Raw genomic sequence first — 17265 nt, forward strand, 5'->3', positions numbered from 1 at the left:
GCATTTTTTCAGCAGAGGGAAAGGCAGATATTAATGTTTTATTTTATTGCCGCTGTCAGTACAATGGAATTCAAATAAATAGATTCCTATGTTGGCTTTTGCTGGACTTATTTGGTCAAGACGCGCAAATGAGGCGGAGTTTAGTCGAGTAGTCAAGACTGGTTCATGAATATTAATGACGCAGCTAGACGCTCGACCAGTAGAATTCGGCGGCGTCATCATCACGCATCGAAAGCAGGAAGCGTACACTCGAGAACAGTAAAAACTGCACATTTTGAGAGCTCTGGGAATGTATTACGGAATTTTTTAAAACAAGTAAAACCAGTTCAGATTGTATTCAAACCCCGAAAGGTATTTTTATTTTATTATTTTTTTGTATCTGAAAAACGCAAACAACGCAGTGAAAGGTGAGTTGTATGTATGGTTAACATACAACTTAACCATAGTTAGTTACAGCTCTAAACACAGATGTTATTATACCTGTATATGATCGTGCAAATAATGCAATACGTTTGTAATGTGTATATTTTATGTATTTTGCTAACACATTTCACATAATTCAGTTTCAGCACTTTTTGTGGACGGACTTTATTTTTAAATCCATTTTTTTACATTGCAATACAGTTGCACAACTGCTAATTCAGTAGCCCCAGTCATGTTGCAATAAAATATCTATGCCATATAGTGTCAGTTCAATTCTCTCCCCACATATAATGTGTTTTTATCGATATGTAGATGTCACAGGACTCCTCTATACTGAAGGAGGAAGAAAACAAGCATTTTAAAGCCGGTGATGTGCAACAAGCTCACAGCTGCTATACCAAAGCTATAAAGATCAGCGACTGTCAATCCAAGAGTTCAGTTCTGTACCGCAACCAAGCAGCATGCTATCTTAAACTTGAAGACTTTACCCAAGCTGAGGCAGATGCCACCAAAGGTAAAAATGGCATCTAGTGTTTCACCTTCATCACCAACATCTTGTTCATCACTAACTGAGTCATGTTTCCCGTTCTCAAGCTTTGGACGCAGATCAAGGTGACCTTCAGGCTGGATTTCCACAAGCGCAGGCTCTGCAGAAGCTCAGACAGTTAGATCAGGCATTTAGGGATGCTCAGAAATGTGCACAGCTTGAACCCAAGAATAAAGCTTTCCGTGACCTGCTTAGACAGCTAGGTGCCTGCAAAAGACGATCACTATTACTATTTACGATATGAAAATTAAGTAATTTTTGTGTTTATATATAGGCAGCACAGCTCTCCTCCGCAGACTCATGAGTTCAACAGATGTTCAAACTCCTTATAGACAGTTCAGCTCAGATTTCAGACAGACAGAAGTTTATTATTTTAACCCAAAGGTATCATATATGAAGCTTCTCAGTTTAAGCATATTGTTTTGTTTGTAGACCATGGTCATTGTGAACGAGGGGGCTTCTGCTGCTTCCACCGTGTCTCTTTCAGCATGCCATCTGCTCCAGGTGATGTTTGAGGCTCTTACGGAGGGCATGAAGAAAGAGATGAGAGGAAAAGAGGAGGCCATACTGCCAGGTGAGACGCTAGCCTTCACTTTGAGAGCTCATTTCAGCGACCTACTTTAAGCCCCTGACAAGACCAGAAATATTTTCCAGCAGAGAATTTCTGTTCTACTTCTTTGAGACTGGGTTATGTCAGTTTAAAGTAATACAAATTTTAAAATAAGTGATTATGGCCACAGGGATATTATAGTTCTCTAGTGACTACTGACTTGAAATAAAATAAACAATAAATGATTTTCTTTTGCATGTAAGGACTACATATTATACATACTATATATATATATATATATATATATATATATATATATATATATATATATATATATATATATATATATATATATATATATAATGTCTAAAAAATACTAAAAATTAAACAAAAACACACTACAAAATTACAAACTAATATTAAAATGAAAATGGAAAATTGCTAAATTTGGTGGATAAGGACCCCGACATGAATCAGACAGATTTTGTGTCACCTTGAAGAGGTTTATTTTATGAAAACGACTGGCTAACAGTACATTATCACACTTATTAAATGATTACTGAAATAAATAAAACATAAATGCATAAATAATGTATGAATAAATAAAACTATAAATAAATGATTCATTTAAATATCAGTTAAATAGTAATGAAATATTGAGTTTTTTGTTTTTATTGTATTATATGAGAAGAAATAGTGATATGAGAAACTTGCACAGCTATGCAAACAGTATTCTTGGGAAAGCAAAACTGAAAAATTCACTGCAGGATTCCACAATTAACCAATTAGAATCCAGTATTCCAGAATTCAATCAATTTTCTCATATTTCCACTAGTCTGCAAACTTCAAAGTGTTTTTAAAACATAATATAAAACTACAAGAGTAATTGTGGGAAACTTGCTTTACTGGCATATTTATAATATATTAACATATTATTGCTAATCTGTTGGTTTTGATTGCTTCTGTTGTTCTCGTCTGTAATTTGTTTTCGATAAAAGCATCTGCTAAATGACTCAAAATGCAATAATACATGTTCAAGATTCAAGATTTTTATTCTTTTGAATAAAAATAATTTGTATGAATTTATTCGTGTGAAACATCTATTGATATTGGTGTCTTAAAAATACCTGAAACTGCATCAGTTTTGAAAATGCTTTGTTTGTATTGCAGAACCCTCCCTTGAGTTGCGTTCCATGTTGCATCATCTAATTGACATGCTTCCTGCGTCCAGCATGTCTGGAGACGGACGTGACAGCGCCATCAACCTGCTAGTTAAACAGGTGCCGCGAAAATCCTTGAAAAACCCTGGCAACTCTCTCACCCTGTGGGTCATCTTTTTTTAGTAGACATGTGTAGACATCACTGATGTTAAAGATCCTTTGACACCTGAACAGGTCATTTGATGTTTTGTATTTATGTTTCTTTAGGGCTGAAGAAGGTTCTAGAAGTAATAGAAACTGTACCCGAGGTCGAGGGGTGGGCGCCGCTCACAGACAACACTCCTATGAGCTGCTCCGTTCTACTTAATAAGCTTTATGATGACCTGAAGAGAGATAAAGAGAGGGAAAACAAGCTCTCTGACGAATATGTCCGGTAAGTTATACACAGGCAGAATTGTGAGACAATCTAGAAAGTCTAAACTGTGAGATAAAAAGTGACTATTAGTAGTGACTTTAGTGTGATTGCATGGTAGAAAAATAGTTGCATTTTCTTTTCACTGTCCATTTTCATTATTTCTCCAGGCATCACTTTGGCAGTTCAGATATGGAGAATAAACTACGAGTGATACAGACGGTCTCTGTTCTGCTGCAGGGTCCCAGTGATGTTGGAAATCGCACCCTGGAGCTGAGCAGTGTCATGGATGCTGTCATTTCCCTTTGTGCGTCTGAAAACATCACTCAGCAGCAGGTGGCAATGGAGGCACTCATTCACGCCGCCGGCAAAGCTGAAAGACCTGTACACGAACAGTGTAAATGAGCGGATACGTGTGTGAGCACTGGTGGTGAGTGTTCAGACTCAAAGACATCTACATTTCAAGAGTTTTTTCTTTTGTTTTCCTGAATTCTGTAAGTTTCCCGTGTGTTTTGTAGGGGTTGTGCAAACTTAGCTCCACTGGAGGCACAGATTTCAGCATGAAGCAGTTTGCAGAAGTAAGTTTTGAGCTTTGCTAATAGGCAGCATTGTAGTGATCAGTTTTGCGAGAGCAACCACTCATTTTCCCTCAGCAGTGTAAAAAATCTTGTTCTTTAAGATTAGGGTTTTCATACTGAAAAAGTTTTTTTAGGAGATCTCACATTTTATTAAGTATTATTTTTAGTGATTATTTTGTGAATACTATAAAAAAAAAATATATATATTCATGCATTAATTTACTAAAAACATAATTTGATTTACTATTTAATATTAAAATTATGTTAGTATGTTATATTATTGTTTCATATATTATTGCATTATTACAACAAAGATATTTTTACACATTATTTATATAAATTATGTATTCATTTTATATATTATTAATTTGTATTAGTATTAGTATTATTTAGTTATATTTATATACATTATTGAAAATATATAATGTTTTATATAATATTTATGTTGATATTAGATTGTTACATTGGACATATAAAAGAAAAAATTTACATTATACGACTATGAAATGTCTGTCGACCTATTATAAATCTTTATAATGTCAATATAAAATGTTTTGTAGACGTGAAACATTACACATTATTTACACATCAAAATCGTTGCCTTGATATTTTAAGAAGGAGGTCTCTCACAAGGGGATCATCATATTTGGGTAGTTTGATTAAGAGTAAGAATCTGCTCATGTTCAGCTGTTATTCATAAGCACTACAATTAGCATTTAAACCTATGCAGCTGTCTTCATTTTACCATTTTAATTCTGCAGCTGCAGCAAAAGCAGTTTTTGAATGGCTGTGCATATGTAAAACAGACTCCTTTAGAGAAGCAGAGCGATCTATAATTGCAAAGATGTTCGTGCAGGTGGCCTTCAGCTGTCTTTGTTTCCCAGGTGGCTCTGCAACGAAGCTCTTCCCCCAACATCATGAACATGCAGTTTTTCTAACCTAATGTCGTTTAAAACCTTTATCACTTTTATTTATTTTCTGAAGAACACACAAGATGATATTTAGCAGAGTGTTCATGCTGCTCTTTTCCATCTAATGAAAGTATACAGTGAACAGGGGCCATCAAGCCCCAAAAATCACCATAAATGTAGTTCATACGACCTATTAACAATATTTCAAGACTTGTGCAAACAGACCAAATGTTAAATAATTAATTGCTATATTCTATCCTTTTGTTATAGAGAAGATTAAATCACAGGGGTTTTGAAACAACATGAGGGTGAATAAATGGACAAATGTTTAATATTACACTGACTACAGTAATCTCTCATCATGTGTTTAATGCAGGATGGTGGTGAAGCTCTTGGAGGCCGGGGTGGTGTCAGCGTTGGTTTGTATGGTGAAACAGAGGTCTGCAGAGAGTGTATCGCCAGGTGCTTTCAGTTTGATCGTGTCTAGAAATATTCTATACACTATGAAGCACACTTCATTTGAAAAAATTCGGCCAAATTCAAAGGCTGCCACTGTAAAAATTAATTCATTTGCACTCCAGTTTTGGCCCTTTCCCACTGCTGGCACAACTACTGTCCCAAATTCAAATTAAGCCTTGGATCAATTTGTTCCATCAGGGGAGATTGTTTGAAAATGGATTTCAGTGTGCAAAATGGTTATTCTCCATCCAAGGAAGTGGCCTTTTTATCAGATTGAATAAGCGTCTCTTTTCCTCCTCCTGACAGGGTGATTTTTGCTCTGGTGGAGAGACAGGAGGACAGAGGGTTAGTTGTGGCACAAGGAGGAAGAGTGAGTATATTCTCTCATCGTGCCTGTAGAGTTTTAGGTCCTGCTAGTTCTAGAATGAGAACATTTTACACCGTTATGTTAATGTAGACTAGCATTCAAATCCCTTATGGTCATAAAGCAGTGAGCCTTTGGAACACTCTTCCAAACGAAATTATTTCCTGTATAAACTATAGCACATTTACACGCCTGAACAGTGGCTATTAGCAAAGCAAACCTGGAAGCACTGAATGACTGTGATATGAACGATGTAGACTGTGAGTGAGTGTCAGATTCATGAAGTGGAGAGTGTTTTTATGATGTGAGTGAAGTAATGCCTCCATATATAATACTGTATATATTTTATGAACTTTTGTAAATGTAACATCTGTCCAGGGACTGATTAAGTAGATTTGGTTGGTGTTAATAATGATGATTTTCCACCTGTGCTTTCCATAGTTTTGCAGCATACCGAGCATTAAAAAAATAAATAAAAAAAAATTATGTATATATATATTTATATGTATATAACCGAAATGTATGTTACAAATAAAATGGATAAAGCAAAACAAAAATGGAACTATAAATTTCATTGAAACAAACGGCAAGATCCCTCTCACATTCCATAGAATCCAATCGCACGTCACATGACTCTCACTGAGCACGGAGTCCAAGACATCATCCGGAAATATCTGCTGCCCTAACAAGAGTTCAGTGAATTGCAAAAGCATGTCATGAAATGTTTATAGATGGTACTTTAAACTTTAAGTAACCTTATAAGTTACAAATGAAGTACACACACACACACACACATACATACACAAATACATTATATATATATATATATATATATATATATATATAATTTAAAAATACATAATTTTATTTATATGTGGTGTAAAGATTGTATACATTTATTTCATAAATATGTTTAAGTATAATAAATGTAATAAATATTATTTCATATAATATTTTAAATATGTTGTGTAAAAATTGCATTTTATTGAGAAAAATATAATTGTATTATATCTACTGTTTTATAAACATATGATAATACAGAAAAGTGTGTGCTGTTATATGACCTTGTCAGTTTGCATGTTTAATTTAATGACAGACATCTGTTTTTTTTGGCAGTAAAAATATTATAAGTTTGATCTAATAATAAATCAAATAGACTTGAATCATCACACTGAAAATGGAAAGTCAGGTCAAGTGCAATGCATTGTGGGATATGGCATCCCAGTCAGAAGCTGTGTTGGATGCTGTATTTCGCCACAGAAGTTGTATGCTTGCATAGACTCAATACTTGACGTCTGAAATATGTATAATTAAAGCATTTCAGTAAGTGGACACGGTTAGTCTGAACCAGTTCTTGATCAAAATGAGAAGGCAGATTCTGCTCCACTGTAGCCTACATCTGACTGAAATGCACGTCTTTGTACCCTGACAGTCCTGTTTACATCTCAATGGAAAATATCTTCCACGTGTTGAATCAAAACCAAAAGCATGAAAGGATCCAGGCCTTAAACAATCACCTTAAAACAATCCAGGCGTCGTTTAAACGCTCTCTGTGGCCTCTAATATCTATTAATTGCAGGTGATGGTTGCTGTAACTAACTCTAAACCGGTCTGAGGAGACCTGTGTCATCTGTTTCACACCACAACAAGAACCCTGCTGTCTGTCTTGTGTATGGATCCTTTTATCTGCCATCTACCCCACAAACACTCTTGAGGGCATCTAGATGATACATTTGCCTTTTAACTTGAGTGAACTGTCTTAGATGCGTTGAGGTTTGACTTGACTAGGGGCAAAACACTGACCTGATGCCAGTCAAAGTGCCAGTGATGATGACTAAACATTCAAGCTGCAAATAAGGGTTCGGTGGCCCCTCTAACACTTACAGCACATAAGTGTGAAAGAATGACAAATTTGGTAAGTAAAAACTGTATTCACGTGTTCAGAGTTAGGTCAAATTTACAAACTATAGGTTAAATATAGGTTAAAGTAGGGCTAGGGTTAGGCTACTATAGGTTAAAGTACAAAAGATGGCAGTAATTATACATGAACCAAAAAAAAAAAACTAGCTCAAGCATAAAACCACATACTCTTCCAAATAAAATCAGTAGCAACAATCTTTCAGCCAGTGCGTAACCCTAATGTCAACTGAGTGACGCCTACAGACAGAAAAACATTACCAGAACACGTCTGATGACATTTACGCTACACATGTAAGTACACCATGTACCAGATCCTGAGCTCAAAACTGGTGGAGGTTTAAACCCTCCAGCAAAAGCCTCAAAATTAACTGTCTGGATCTAATAGGGGACATATATGTCAGTCTGGCAGGTTCCGCTCTTACAGACCAGCAGATATGAGCTTTAACCTCTGTCACAGACACCCATGAAGCCTTTGCCATCCTCCCCCAAAGAGCAAGCAGTTTCGGCCCAGAACCGGCCCGCATGAAATCCATGCGGGCCAAACGTGGGCCAAATCTGGGCCGAAACTGATTGCTGTCTGGGCCTACAGGTCCATATTTGATAACATGATGACAAGGATTGTGCATTTAAGCAGTGTCCCTTACCTAAAAAAAATACTCTGAGCCTCAGGAATTACTTCACATCACCACATCATGAGCTCTCAGTCTTCACAATTAACTACAAGGGAAACAGTGAAAATTAATGGTCTCATTCATGCATATTCTGTAAGAGCAATGAGTAACGAGTAAATGCCTGGAGAAAGAAAGGTTAATAACTGTACCATACATGCACATTGCACAAATGAGTGCATTATGTGCCAGTGACGAAATTGGTGAAAGTTTAAAAATGCTTCACAAATTAGTGAAAACTGAAAAACAAATAGATCTTCCTGGCTCCAGCTACAATTACAAGAAAAATCCCATAAAAACTTAATTGTCATAACCTCATGTTGTGTACTTCAGGAGATAGGCCTGTTTGTCTGGGCAAATATTTTTTACATTTATTTAATAAATCGAATTTAAATAGAATGTGTGTTTAAACAAAATATATATTTTTAAAGTACAGAATAAACTAATGCTTTTAAAACGTCATTTTCACCTAATTGTTTAGTGTTCTTAGTAGCTACGCTAGCTGTCCATTTAGAACGCAGCCAAATCATTTCCCGCGTAAATTACAACATCTTGGTGGCGTTCAAAGGCGTAAAAACGCAGTTTTGACTGAACAGATTTACTCTCAATGAAAAGTTTTATTTTGAACTATCTGAATACTGTAATTCTAATATTAGAACTGAACTGAATCCAGATATTCCCTCAACAACACACAGGTGTCTTAAAATCCAAAGCGCCATCAATTAGCAGCATGTGGCGTGACTTGTAGCAATCAGTCATCCTTAGACATTTCTCGCAAATGTTTTTCTAACTTCTTTTCTGAGGTAGGGGGCGAGGAATGAAGAAACAGACACACCTCCGCGCTCCCGCTATGTTTAAAAGTGACACTAATGCGCGTCCGCGTTTCTTAACAGCAACATCTCCAGACTGCTCTGTGGTTAAACTGCAGACATGGGCAACTGCATGGGAGGCGTCTGCGACCGCCCGAAGAACACTAACATTAAATTGAGTTTACCTGCCGTGTGTTTCGTCTGGCAGCTGTCGATGATCATTCTTTTTGGGGTGTTTGTGCGGTATAATGAAGAGTCAGATACTCACTGGGTTGAGCACAAACAGGCACTCAATATCACAAGTGATATCGAGAATGACTTCTACTTCAGATATCCAAGTAGGTGCACAATTCTCTTTTCTTATTTTAATTAGTGTCAATTAAATCTATTATTCCATATGGATTTTATTCATTATTATTAATACAGATTTTGTAATGAGTATTTACAAACATTTTTCAGATTGTTTATAATTGTGTTATCCGTAGCAATTTATATATTCAGTTATTATACACGTTATTAAAATCATATAAATATTTATACATAATAAAAATATTCAAATCAGTAATTATACACATTAATTTAAAGATATTTGTATTATTTTAAATATTAAATGTTTTATATTGTAGATATAAAATATGTAAAAAATAAAATGTTTAACAAAATATTATTAAATGAATATATTTTAATTGTTTTATTAAATTATATACATTTTTATTTTTACATTATGTAATAATAATATATTACTTTTATTAATATTACTTTGTATTATTTGTCAATCTGGCCAATTTATTTTCTTTTGAAAGATTTTATAATTATTAAATGTTCTAGGGGGAAAAGTGTGTGTGTGTGTGTGTGTATTTCTCTGCTGTGGAGTGAAAACATTTGCAAATATGATTAAAAGATAAATATGCAACAAACCTACAGAATGTCACATTTTATTATTCTGTCTTTCGACATGTTTTACCAAATAAAAAGGACCGCACTTTGAGTTCATCCCACTATTTTATGTGAGCGTAAATATTGGAATAGTCGAATTTAAGGCCGATGTAAAAGGTTAAAAGTATCACACTTGTATACTGTTGTTGTTCTCTTGTTGTCTGATTGCTTCTATTGTTCTCATTTGAGTCGCTTTGAATAACACGTCTGCTAAATGATTAAATGTAAATGTAAAAGCTAATATTTAGTTGCAGACCCCTTGCATGCAATCAGGGCAGTGAGTCTGCAACCCATAGACACCACCAGACTCTTAGTCTTCTGCTTTGAAATGCTTTTCCACCACAGCCTTTAATGCAGCCAATTCCAACTGTTGCTTGTTTTGGGGAGTTTCTGTCTTTAGTGTACTCTTCAGCTGGTGAAATTAATGTTCAAACTGATTTAAATCTGGAGATTGATTTGGGTGATCTAAGACTTAATTTTTTTTTGCCCTGATAAAGTTCTTGACTGAACTGGCAGGGTGTTTTGGGTCATTTTCCTGATCCAATATGAGTTGCTTTCTATGAGTTTGGTGGCATTTTCTTGAATATTGGTAGCCTAGATGATATTATAACCTTCCAAATTCATTTTGGTACTGAAATCATACATTAAGTCATCATTAAAATGAAGAGGTCATGTTCTAGAGACAGCCATGCATGCCCATGCCATGGCACCACCTCCACCAAGCTTTACAGATGAGCTTATATGCTTAGGATCATTTGCAGTTTTCCTTTTTTTTTCACACTTTTGCCTTCCAATCACTTAGATAAAAGTTAATCTTTGTCTCATCGGTCCATCAACTCAATCCCAAAACTCTACGGGCTCACATTTGTGAAGAATCTTGCCTTTCTATTTTTGGTGCTGATCAGAGGTTTGCATCTTGCTGTGTAGCTTCTGTAATTCTGTGTCAAATTCTCCTGCGGACTGTAGATTAACAGAGCATCACCCCAGCTTTCTGGAGGCTGTTGGTAATTTTAGACATGTATTTTAGGGTTCATCTTCACAGCTTTTATAATTTGTCTCCAATCAACTACTGTTGTTTTTCTCAGCCGACCAGGTTGTCGTTGGTTGCTGATTTCGCCAGTAGTTTCCAAACTCTTGATTTCTCCATGCCCTTTGTTTTTCCTATAGTTCTAATTGACTTCCTCTTTTCTTTTAGCATGCAAATTGCTTGCTTTTCTTTCAGATTCGGCTTCCTCGTTTTCATCCTGGTTTGTGTGTGTCATCAACGAATGCTAGACCTAGAATGCATAAGCAATGGATATAACTGATAAGACACATTCCCTGCTTTTAATATCTGAAGAACAGGACACAGCTGATCACTTAGAAAGACCTGTGAGGTTTCAGCGCACATCAGATAGGGAGATGAACTCTAAAAATGTTGATCATAGGCTGGTAAAACATCTTTGTTAAATCACCCAATAATAAAATGTGACATTCTTTTGTCTCATTCATCTTTTAATCATATTTACAGATTGTTTTGACTCCACAGCAAACAGAAAATTGTTGTCTTCAGTGTTCAAATACTTGTGGAGGGCACTGCATTTAAGGTTTATAAAGTATACAATTTATAGATTTAAACTGCATACTTTCTTATGCACATGGGACTGCCATTGCCTTTGTAACAGGTGGCACTGGGGGAGGTAGGGGGTTTATTAAACACAAGAGCGATAGATGATATGCTTTATATAACCCAAAACCAGCGTTTGTTAGTGGTGTGAGATTTGATACCACTTAATGTGCCTGAAAATAAATGTATCACACCAGCTATATCCGAATTAACTCCAGTTACTTGCCACAGAAAATGTTCTTTGTGTGTATAAATACAACTTAGTAAGACTTGTAATTGATCCAGGCAGTTGTTACTGTGGTAGGGTTCATTGTTTTTTGACACCGACCTGAAACTGGAGTTTTGTAGCTCCTGCATCATCGGTTGAGAAGGTTTTCAAGGTGAACCATCATGCCAGGCCGGATCAAGAGGACAGTCGTGCTTGTGAAGCAGAGGGGAAGAGCTTTCATGCTAACAAGGTTTCTCTGTGTAAATAAGGGCTTATTCAGAAAGTACAGCTCGGTCTGTTGTCATTAGCAGTTTTGTGGTGTCGCCAGCATCTAGATGTCCTTGTGTTGGTGTTGTGGATTTCTAATGTGGAAGAAAACTTCGAACGTTTTGACAACAACCAGCCCAACCTCGTCCTGTTCTGGGAAATTGACGTGTGGTTACTTTTCAGCTCTGCTAGTCCAATTCACTGTTGCTTTGACCTCAGTTATGCCACCAAATGGCTCCGATTACAGTCTGTGACCTGCTAAAACACATTTTTATCTTTAATGATGGTGATGCGACTGGATATTGGCTGTAAATGTACATCGAGTCATCCATTTATTTCAAGTTCTCGTTTTCCTCGTCTAATGCAGGGGTATAAAAACAGGTCCAGGATCCACAGAGAGTGTTAAGGGTGTCTGCAAAAAAAATGTGAATAAAAAAAATTTGATTTTTTTTTTTTTTTTTTAGGGCTGTCAAAGTTCAAATGTGGACTTAAAATATTGATAAAATATGTAAGTCGCATTTTTTTTTAAAGTACACTTACGCTCACCAGATTTGGCTCATATTAATTCTGGTTTCTAAATATTGACGTGGAGTATTATTTTCTAAGATATTAAGTATACATTTTATATAGATCAGTCGGTGAACTGACTGTATATAATTTTCCTTTTTGTGTTTTTAAATCCTGAAAAATCCTGACAGATGTCAATGGTTTCAAAAAACATAAATATCTGTATCTGTGTTTTGCATTTCTAAAGAAATTTGATGGTATGTATAATGTAGATGCCTCTATGATTTAGCGTAAGAAGAGAATCATCATATTTGTGGTTTCTTAATATTCTCAATATTTCGTTTTTTGAATATGTATGGGTTTTCCTTAGGCACCACCATTCATCAATTCCTCTCATGGAAACTGAATATCAGTCTCACTGTAAGCAAAGCCCATCAGAGACTTAAGTTTCTCCGTCAGTTGAGGAAATTTGGGGTTAGTCAGAAAGGCATGACGAGCCGCCATAGAAGGTGTGCTGACCTTCTCTATCCTGTCCTGTTACGGTAATGCGAGCAGTCAGGTGAGGAGAGCCTAAAGATCATTGGCTGTAGTCTGCCTACCATAGCCTCACACTATGACTCCAAAATTAAGAAGGCGAGGAACATCATCACTGACCCCTATCACCCAGCATGCCATATGTTATTTAAACATGGTCTGAAGTTAGAACACTGAATGATTATGTAACTAGTTGGATGTTTTCCACCCTAACAGTCACTTTTACCCAACCTCAACTTCTATGCTTTATTAATATATTTGCATTGTGTCTTTTGTACTTAGCACTTATGGACTGGTTCATAACCCGCTGACACACTTAATGTGTAATATGTGGTGTTCATGTCTGTGTATCGGTTGTTTTGGGGGGGGTATATGTGAGGTATATGTTTTGGAATGTGTTGTTGTGTCAGTTGTATATGTGAGCATACCAAGACAAATTCCTATCATCTGTAATGTTGAAATGGCTAAATAAACGTTTGAACGTGAACTTCTGACTATGCGTGTAGATCCTTGATAACACTTCTTGTTTCCGCAGGTTTTCAGGATGTTCATGTCATGATCTTCGTGGGCTTTGGCTTTCTCATGACCTTCCTAAAGCGCTACAGCTTTGGTGCCGTGGGATTCAACTTCCTGGTTGCGGCTTTCGGCATCCAGTGGGCTCTTCTGATGCAAGGCTGGTTCCATTCTCTGGACTACACTGATGGAAAGATCAAGATCGGTGTAGAAAAGTATGTTACAGACGTTACAGTTGCCGAAAAAAGCGCCACAGATCAAAAGTAGTACTGAGAGATGAGTCCTTCCACCAGAATGAACGGATTTGCTCATATGTTTGAGGTTTAATGCAGAAAATACGCAGTTTTTGGATGTATACCTAATGTTGATCACTTAGAAGGACAGAAGAATGACAAACCAGTTTGTGGTTTACCTCAGGTATCACTTCCCTGTGGGAATGAAGGGTTTTTAGCGTTTTGCGTGTAAACAGGAATGTGAATGATCCTATCATGAGAATGCAGGCAAAACTTCTGTAATCTGCAGTTTATGTACAGTTTGCTACTTTGTATGTTTTATCATCTAACCCTTTGTGTGCAAAACTCTTCTCACTGAATTAAATTCAACACTAATTCCGAGTGAATGTGAACTGGTGAGTTGATGTAAAGGTTTCCTCTGTGTTCAGCTTGATCAATGCAGATTTCTGTGTGGCGGGTTGTCTGATCGCTTACGGGGCTCTTCTGGGGAAGGTCAGTCCTGTTCAGCTGTTGGTGATGACGCTGTTTGGCGTCACGCTGTTCGCTGTGGAAGAGTACATCATCCTGTCTGTCCTCCATGTGAGTCTGATCGCTGTTTCAACTTTGTATCTTTACAGCTGTCAAAGTTAACATGCACATACTTCTGACAAATGTCATGCTGTTTCCTAAAGACGAATGTGAAGTTTCTTCAGTATCAGATCGGCATGTTAAAATGATTTCTGAAGGATCGTATGACACTGAATGTTTTTGAGTTCAAATACAGGACATTAAATGGCTTCATGCTTTCCTTTTGTTCAATGATTCAATCCCCGTTAGGCCAAAGATGCCGGTGGCTCCATGGTGATCCACACTTTTGGAGCTTATTATGGGCTGTCAATTTCATGGGTTTTGTATCGGCCCAATTTGGATAAGAGCAAACATTTGAACGGGTCTGTCTACCACTCAGACGTGTTCGCCATGATTGGTAAGTCCATTAATCTTGGTACAAATATTAGACGGAGCTTGCGTTCAATTTTATTATTGGACTGTTGCTGTGCAAAAGCTTGCTTGGCAAATACACAGAAGGACACTGATGTAAAAGTAATTGAAGGCTCGGATACTGTTTGAATGTTACCTTCTGGCGTCCTGTGCAGGCACCCTCTTCCTGTGGATGTTCTGGCCAAGTTTTAACTCTGCCATTGCTGATCATGGAGACGGTCAGCACAGAGCTGCCATCAACACATATCTGGCCTTGGCCTCCACCGTTCTCACTACAGTCGCCATGTCCAGCCTGTTTGAGAAAACGGGGAAACTAGACATGGTAAGAGACCAGATTATTTTATTTTTAATTTTATTTTACTTTTATCGGTCTATTCTATACACAGGATCATAAACAGCTGGGATTTCCAGGCCTGGAAAAATGAAATAGAATTAATTAAACGGAATTAATTAAATCAAATATTTTGTGATGGTAGTAATGTCATGTAAATATATTATTATATCTAGTTATGCTTTGTTTTAAATATTTAATGACTAGATTGTATTTCTCCTGGAGTGCATTGCGATTGAACTATATATTAAAGCTGCGGTAGGTAACTTTTGACGCTCTAGTGGTTAATAAACAGAACTGCTTGCGTCTTGCTGAAGAACATTGTAGCCGGAACTACTTCTCTCTGTTTATGTCTATGAAGAATCACAAAGGTACTGGGTTACTCCGCCGCGGTACCCCCGAAGCAATCTAAAATAGTCCGAATATAAACACTTATTATAGGTGCACCCTAGTGATTCAGGACAAGCTAAAAACACGGTTTGGAAAATGGATTCATGGTGTACTCGCTTATTATATAAATTTTTCTACATTTTGAACACAAACAAAGTTACGGACCGCAGCTCTGATTGGTTGTTTCTTAACGGGAGCGATGTATTTCTGCAAATGGCAATAGGACCACTGGGAGGAGCCAGAGGAGCTTTATTTCACAGATTATCTGTCTCATATTCTACTGTCAGGACAGTTTTAACAAATATGTAAAAAATATATTTTTACAAAAGTTACCTACTGCAGCTTTAAATGACATTTCATAATTATTAGTTTTTTTTGTTGTTTTTTTTAACCAGTAAATCCAATGTCTGGACAAGTCATGGAAATTCATTGGTCAACCAGTTCACTTTATCATTTAACCTGTTTGGAAATGCATGTGATGTTTTTTTTTTAATAAATGGAATGAATCCAAAATGCTGTGTTTTTCCCTTCCAGGTTCACATCCAGAATTCCACGCTGGCAGGCGGAGTTGCTGTAGGAACAGCAGCTGAGTTTATGCTTTCACCATACGGATCTTTGATTGTTGGTTTCTTCTGTGGCATCATATCTACCATGGGTTACATTCATTTATCGGTGAGTTACTCCAGATATTTCTCCTTCCAGACTGTGACCTTTTATGCCCTCGGTTTCGTTAATCATTGGTTTAACTCCGTTAATTTGATCAAGAACATTGTCACAGTAAAAACATCTTCTCTTCCAACTTCTCAGCCGTTCTTGGAAGAGAAACTGAAGATTCAGGACACCTGTGGCATCCATAACCTGCACGCTATGCCAGGGGTCATGGGAGGAATTGTGGGTGCCATCTCAGCCGCTGCTGCCACCACCACGGTTTATGGAGAACATGGGTCAGTAAACAGAAAAATGATTGAATTGTAGTTCACATAACACGGGTTTAAAGGAATACTCCATTCAAAAATGAAACATTGCTGAAAATGTACTTCCATTCAGACCATTCAAGAGATGAGTTTGTTTGTTCATGGGAACAGATTTGGAGAAATTTAGCTTTACTTCATCACTTGCTCGCCAGTGGATCCTCTGCAGTGAATGGGTGCCGTCAGAATAAGAGTCCAAATAGCAATGGTTTTCACTTCACAAAATGGTTATTGATGGATTGGAGTGGTGTGGATTACTTGTGGATTATTATGATGTTTTTATCAGCTGTTTGGACTCCCATTCTGACGGCACCCATTCACTGCATAGGACCCTTGTAATGTAATGTTGCATTTTGACCAAAATTTTATATTAAATATATTTCAATATTTGTAAAATGTTGCAACAAAATGTTAATTTTTTTTAATGGGTGTGAGAGAAATTAGTTTGGAACATATATAAGGTAATAAAAACTATGTAAAAAAAAACTTAAAGTATCTACTAAAGAGCATGTAAAGCATATCTGATTTTTGATGAATTATTCATATTAATTGGGGTCAATACCATTTAGCTCACTCTCTAATACTTGCATTTGTCCATTTCAGGTTGCAGAATACGTTTGACTTCACGGGGGATTTTAAAAACCGTGTGCCTACTATCCAGGGAGGATATCAGGCAGCAGGGCTGTGTGTGGCTTTGTGTTTTGGAATCGGAGGTGGCATACTGGTTGGTAAGGGTCTTTTGATATTAATCAAAAGTGTAAGTGCATATTGTGATGGCTTCCCGTTGTGTGCAACAGTACACAATACAATACTTCAGACAAGCTGGAGGATCCGAAGGGCTTTGTTGTGATTGTTTGCCATGTACTGTACTGTACTGGCACAGGTGTGTTTGTAGCATGAAAACTAAAGAGGACGGTGTAGGATGAAATTTGCTAGTTACTCTACAAATGGCTTTGCATTAATGGGTGAGGCTTACAGAAATAAACCTGA

General features: G+C 36.8%; 1 protein-coding gene and 1 pseudogene across 1 annotated transcript in view; both read left to right on the forward strand.

Moving 5' to 3' along the window:
• Positions 1-169: 169 nt before the first annotated feature.
• LOC113066383 (protein unc-45 homolog A-like) lies at positions 170-5803 on the forward strand (annotated as a pseudogene).
• A 3023-nt stretch (positions 5804-8826) lies between these two features.
• Positions 8827-17265, forward strand: part of LOC113066715 (ammonium transporter Rh type C-like 2) — a 10122-nt gene continuing 1683 nt past the window's right edge. The window contains exons 1-8 of the mRNA XM_026238694.1: positions 8827-9139; positions 13395-13587; positions 14034-14184; positions 14422-14569; positions 14739-14905; positions 15839-15976; positions 16112-16248; positions 16879-17003. Coding sequence (XP_026094479.1) covers positions 8923-9139; positions 13395-13587; positions 14034-14184; positions 14422-14569; positions 14739-14905; positions 15839-15976; positions 16112-16248; positions 16879-17003 — 1276 coding nt within the window. The 5' untranslated portion in view covers positions 8827-8922. The remainder of the gene's footprint in view (positions 9140-13394; positions 13588-14033; positions 14185-14421; positions 14570-14738; positions 14906-15838; positions 15977-16111; positions 16249-16878; positions 17004-17265) is intronic.

Source organism: Carassius auratus, chromosome 50 (genome assembly GCF_003368295.1).
Source record: "Carassius auratus strain Wakin chromosome 50, ASM336829v1, whole genome shotgun sequence".
NCBI classification, from domain to species: Eukaryota; Metazoa; Chordata; class Actinopteri; order Cypriniformes; family Cyprinidae; genus Carassius; species Carassius auratus.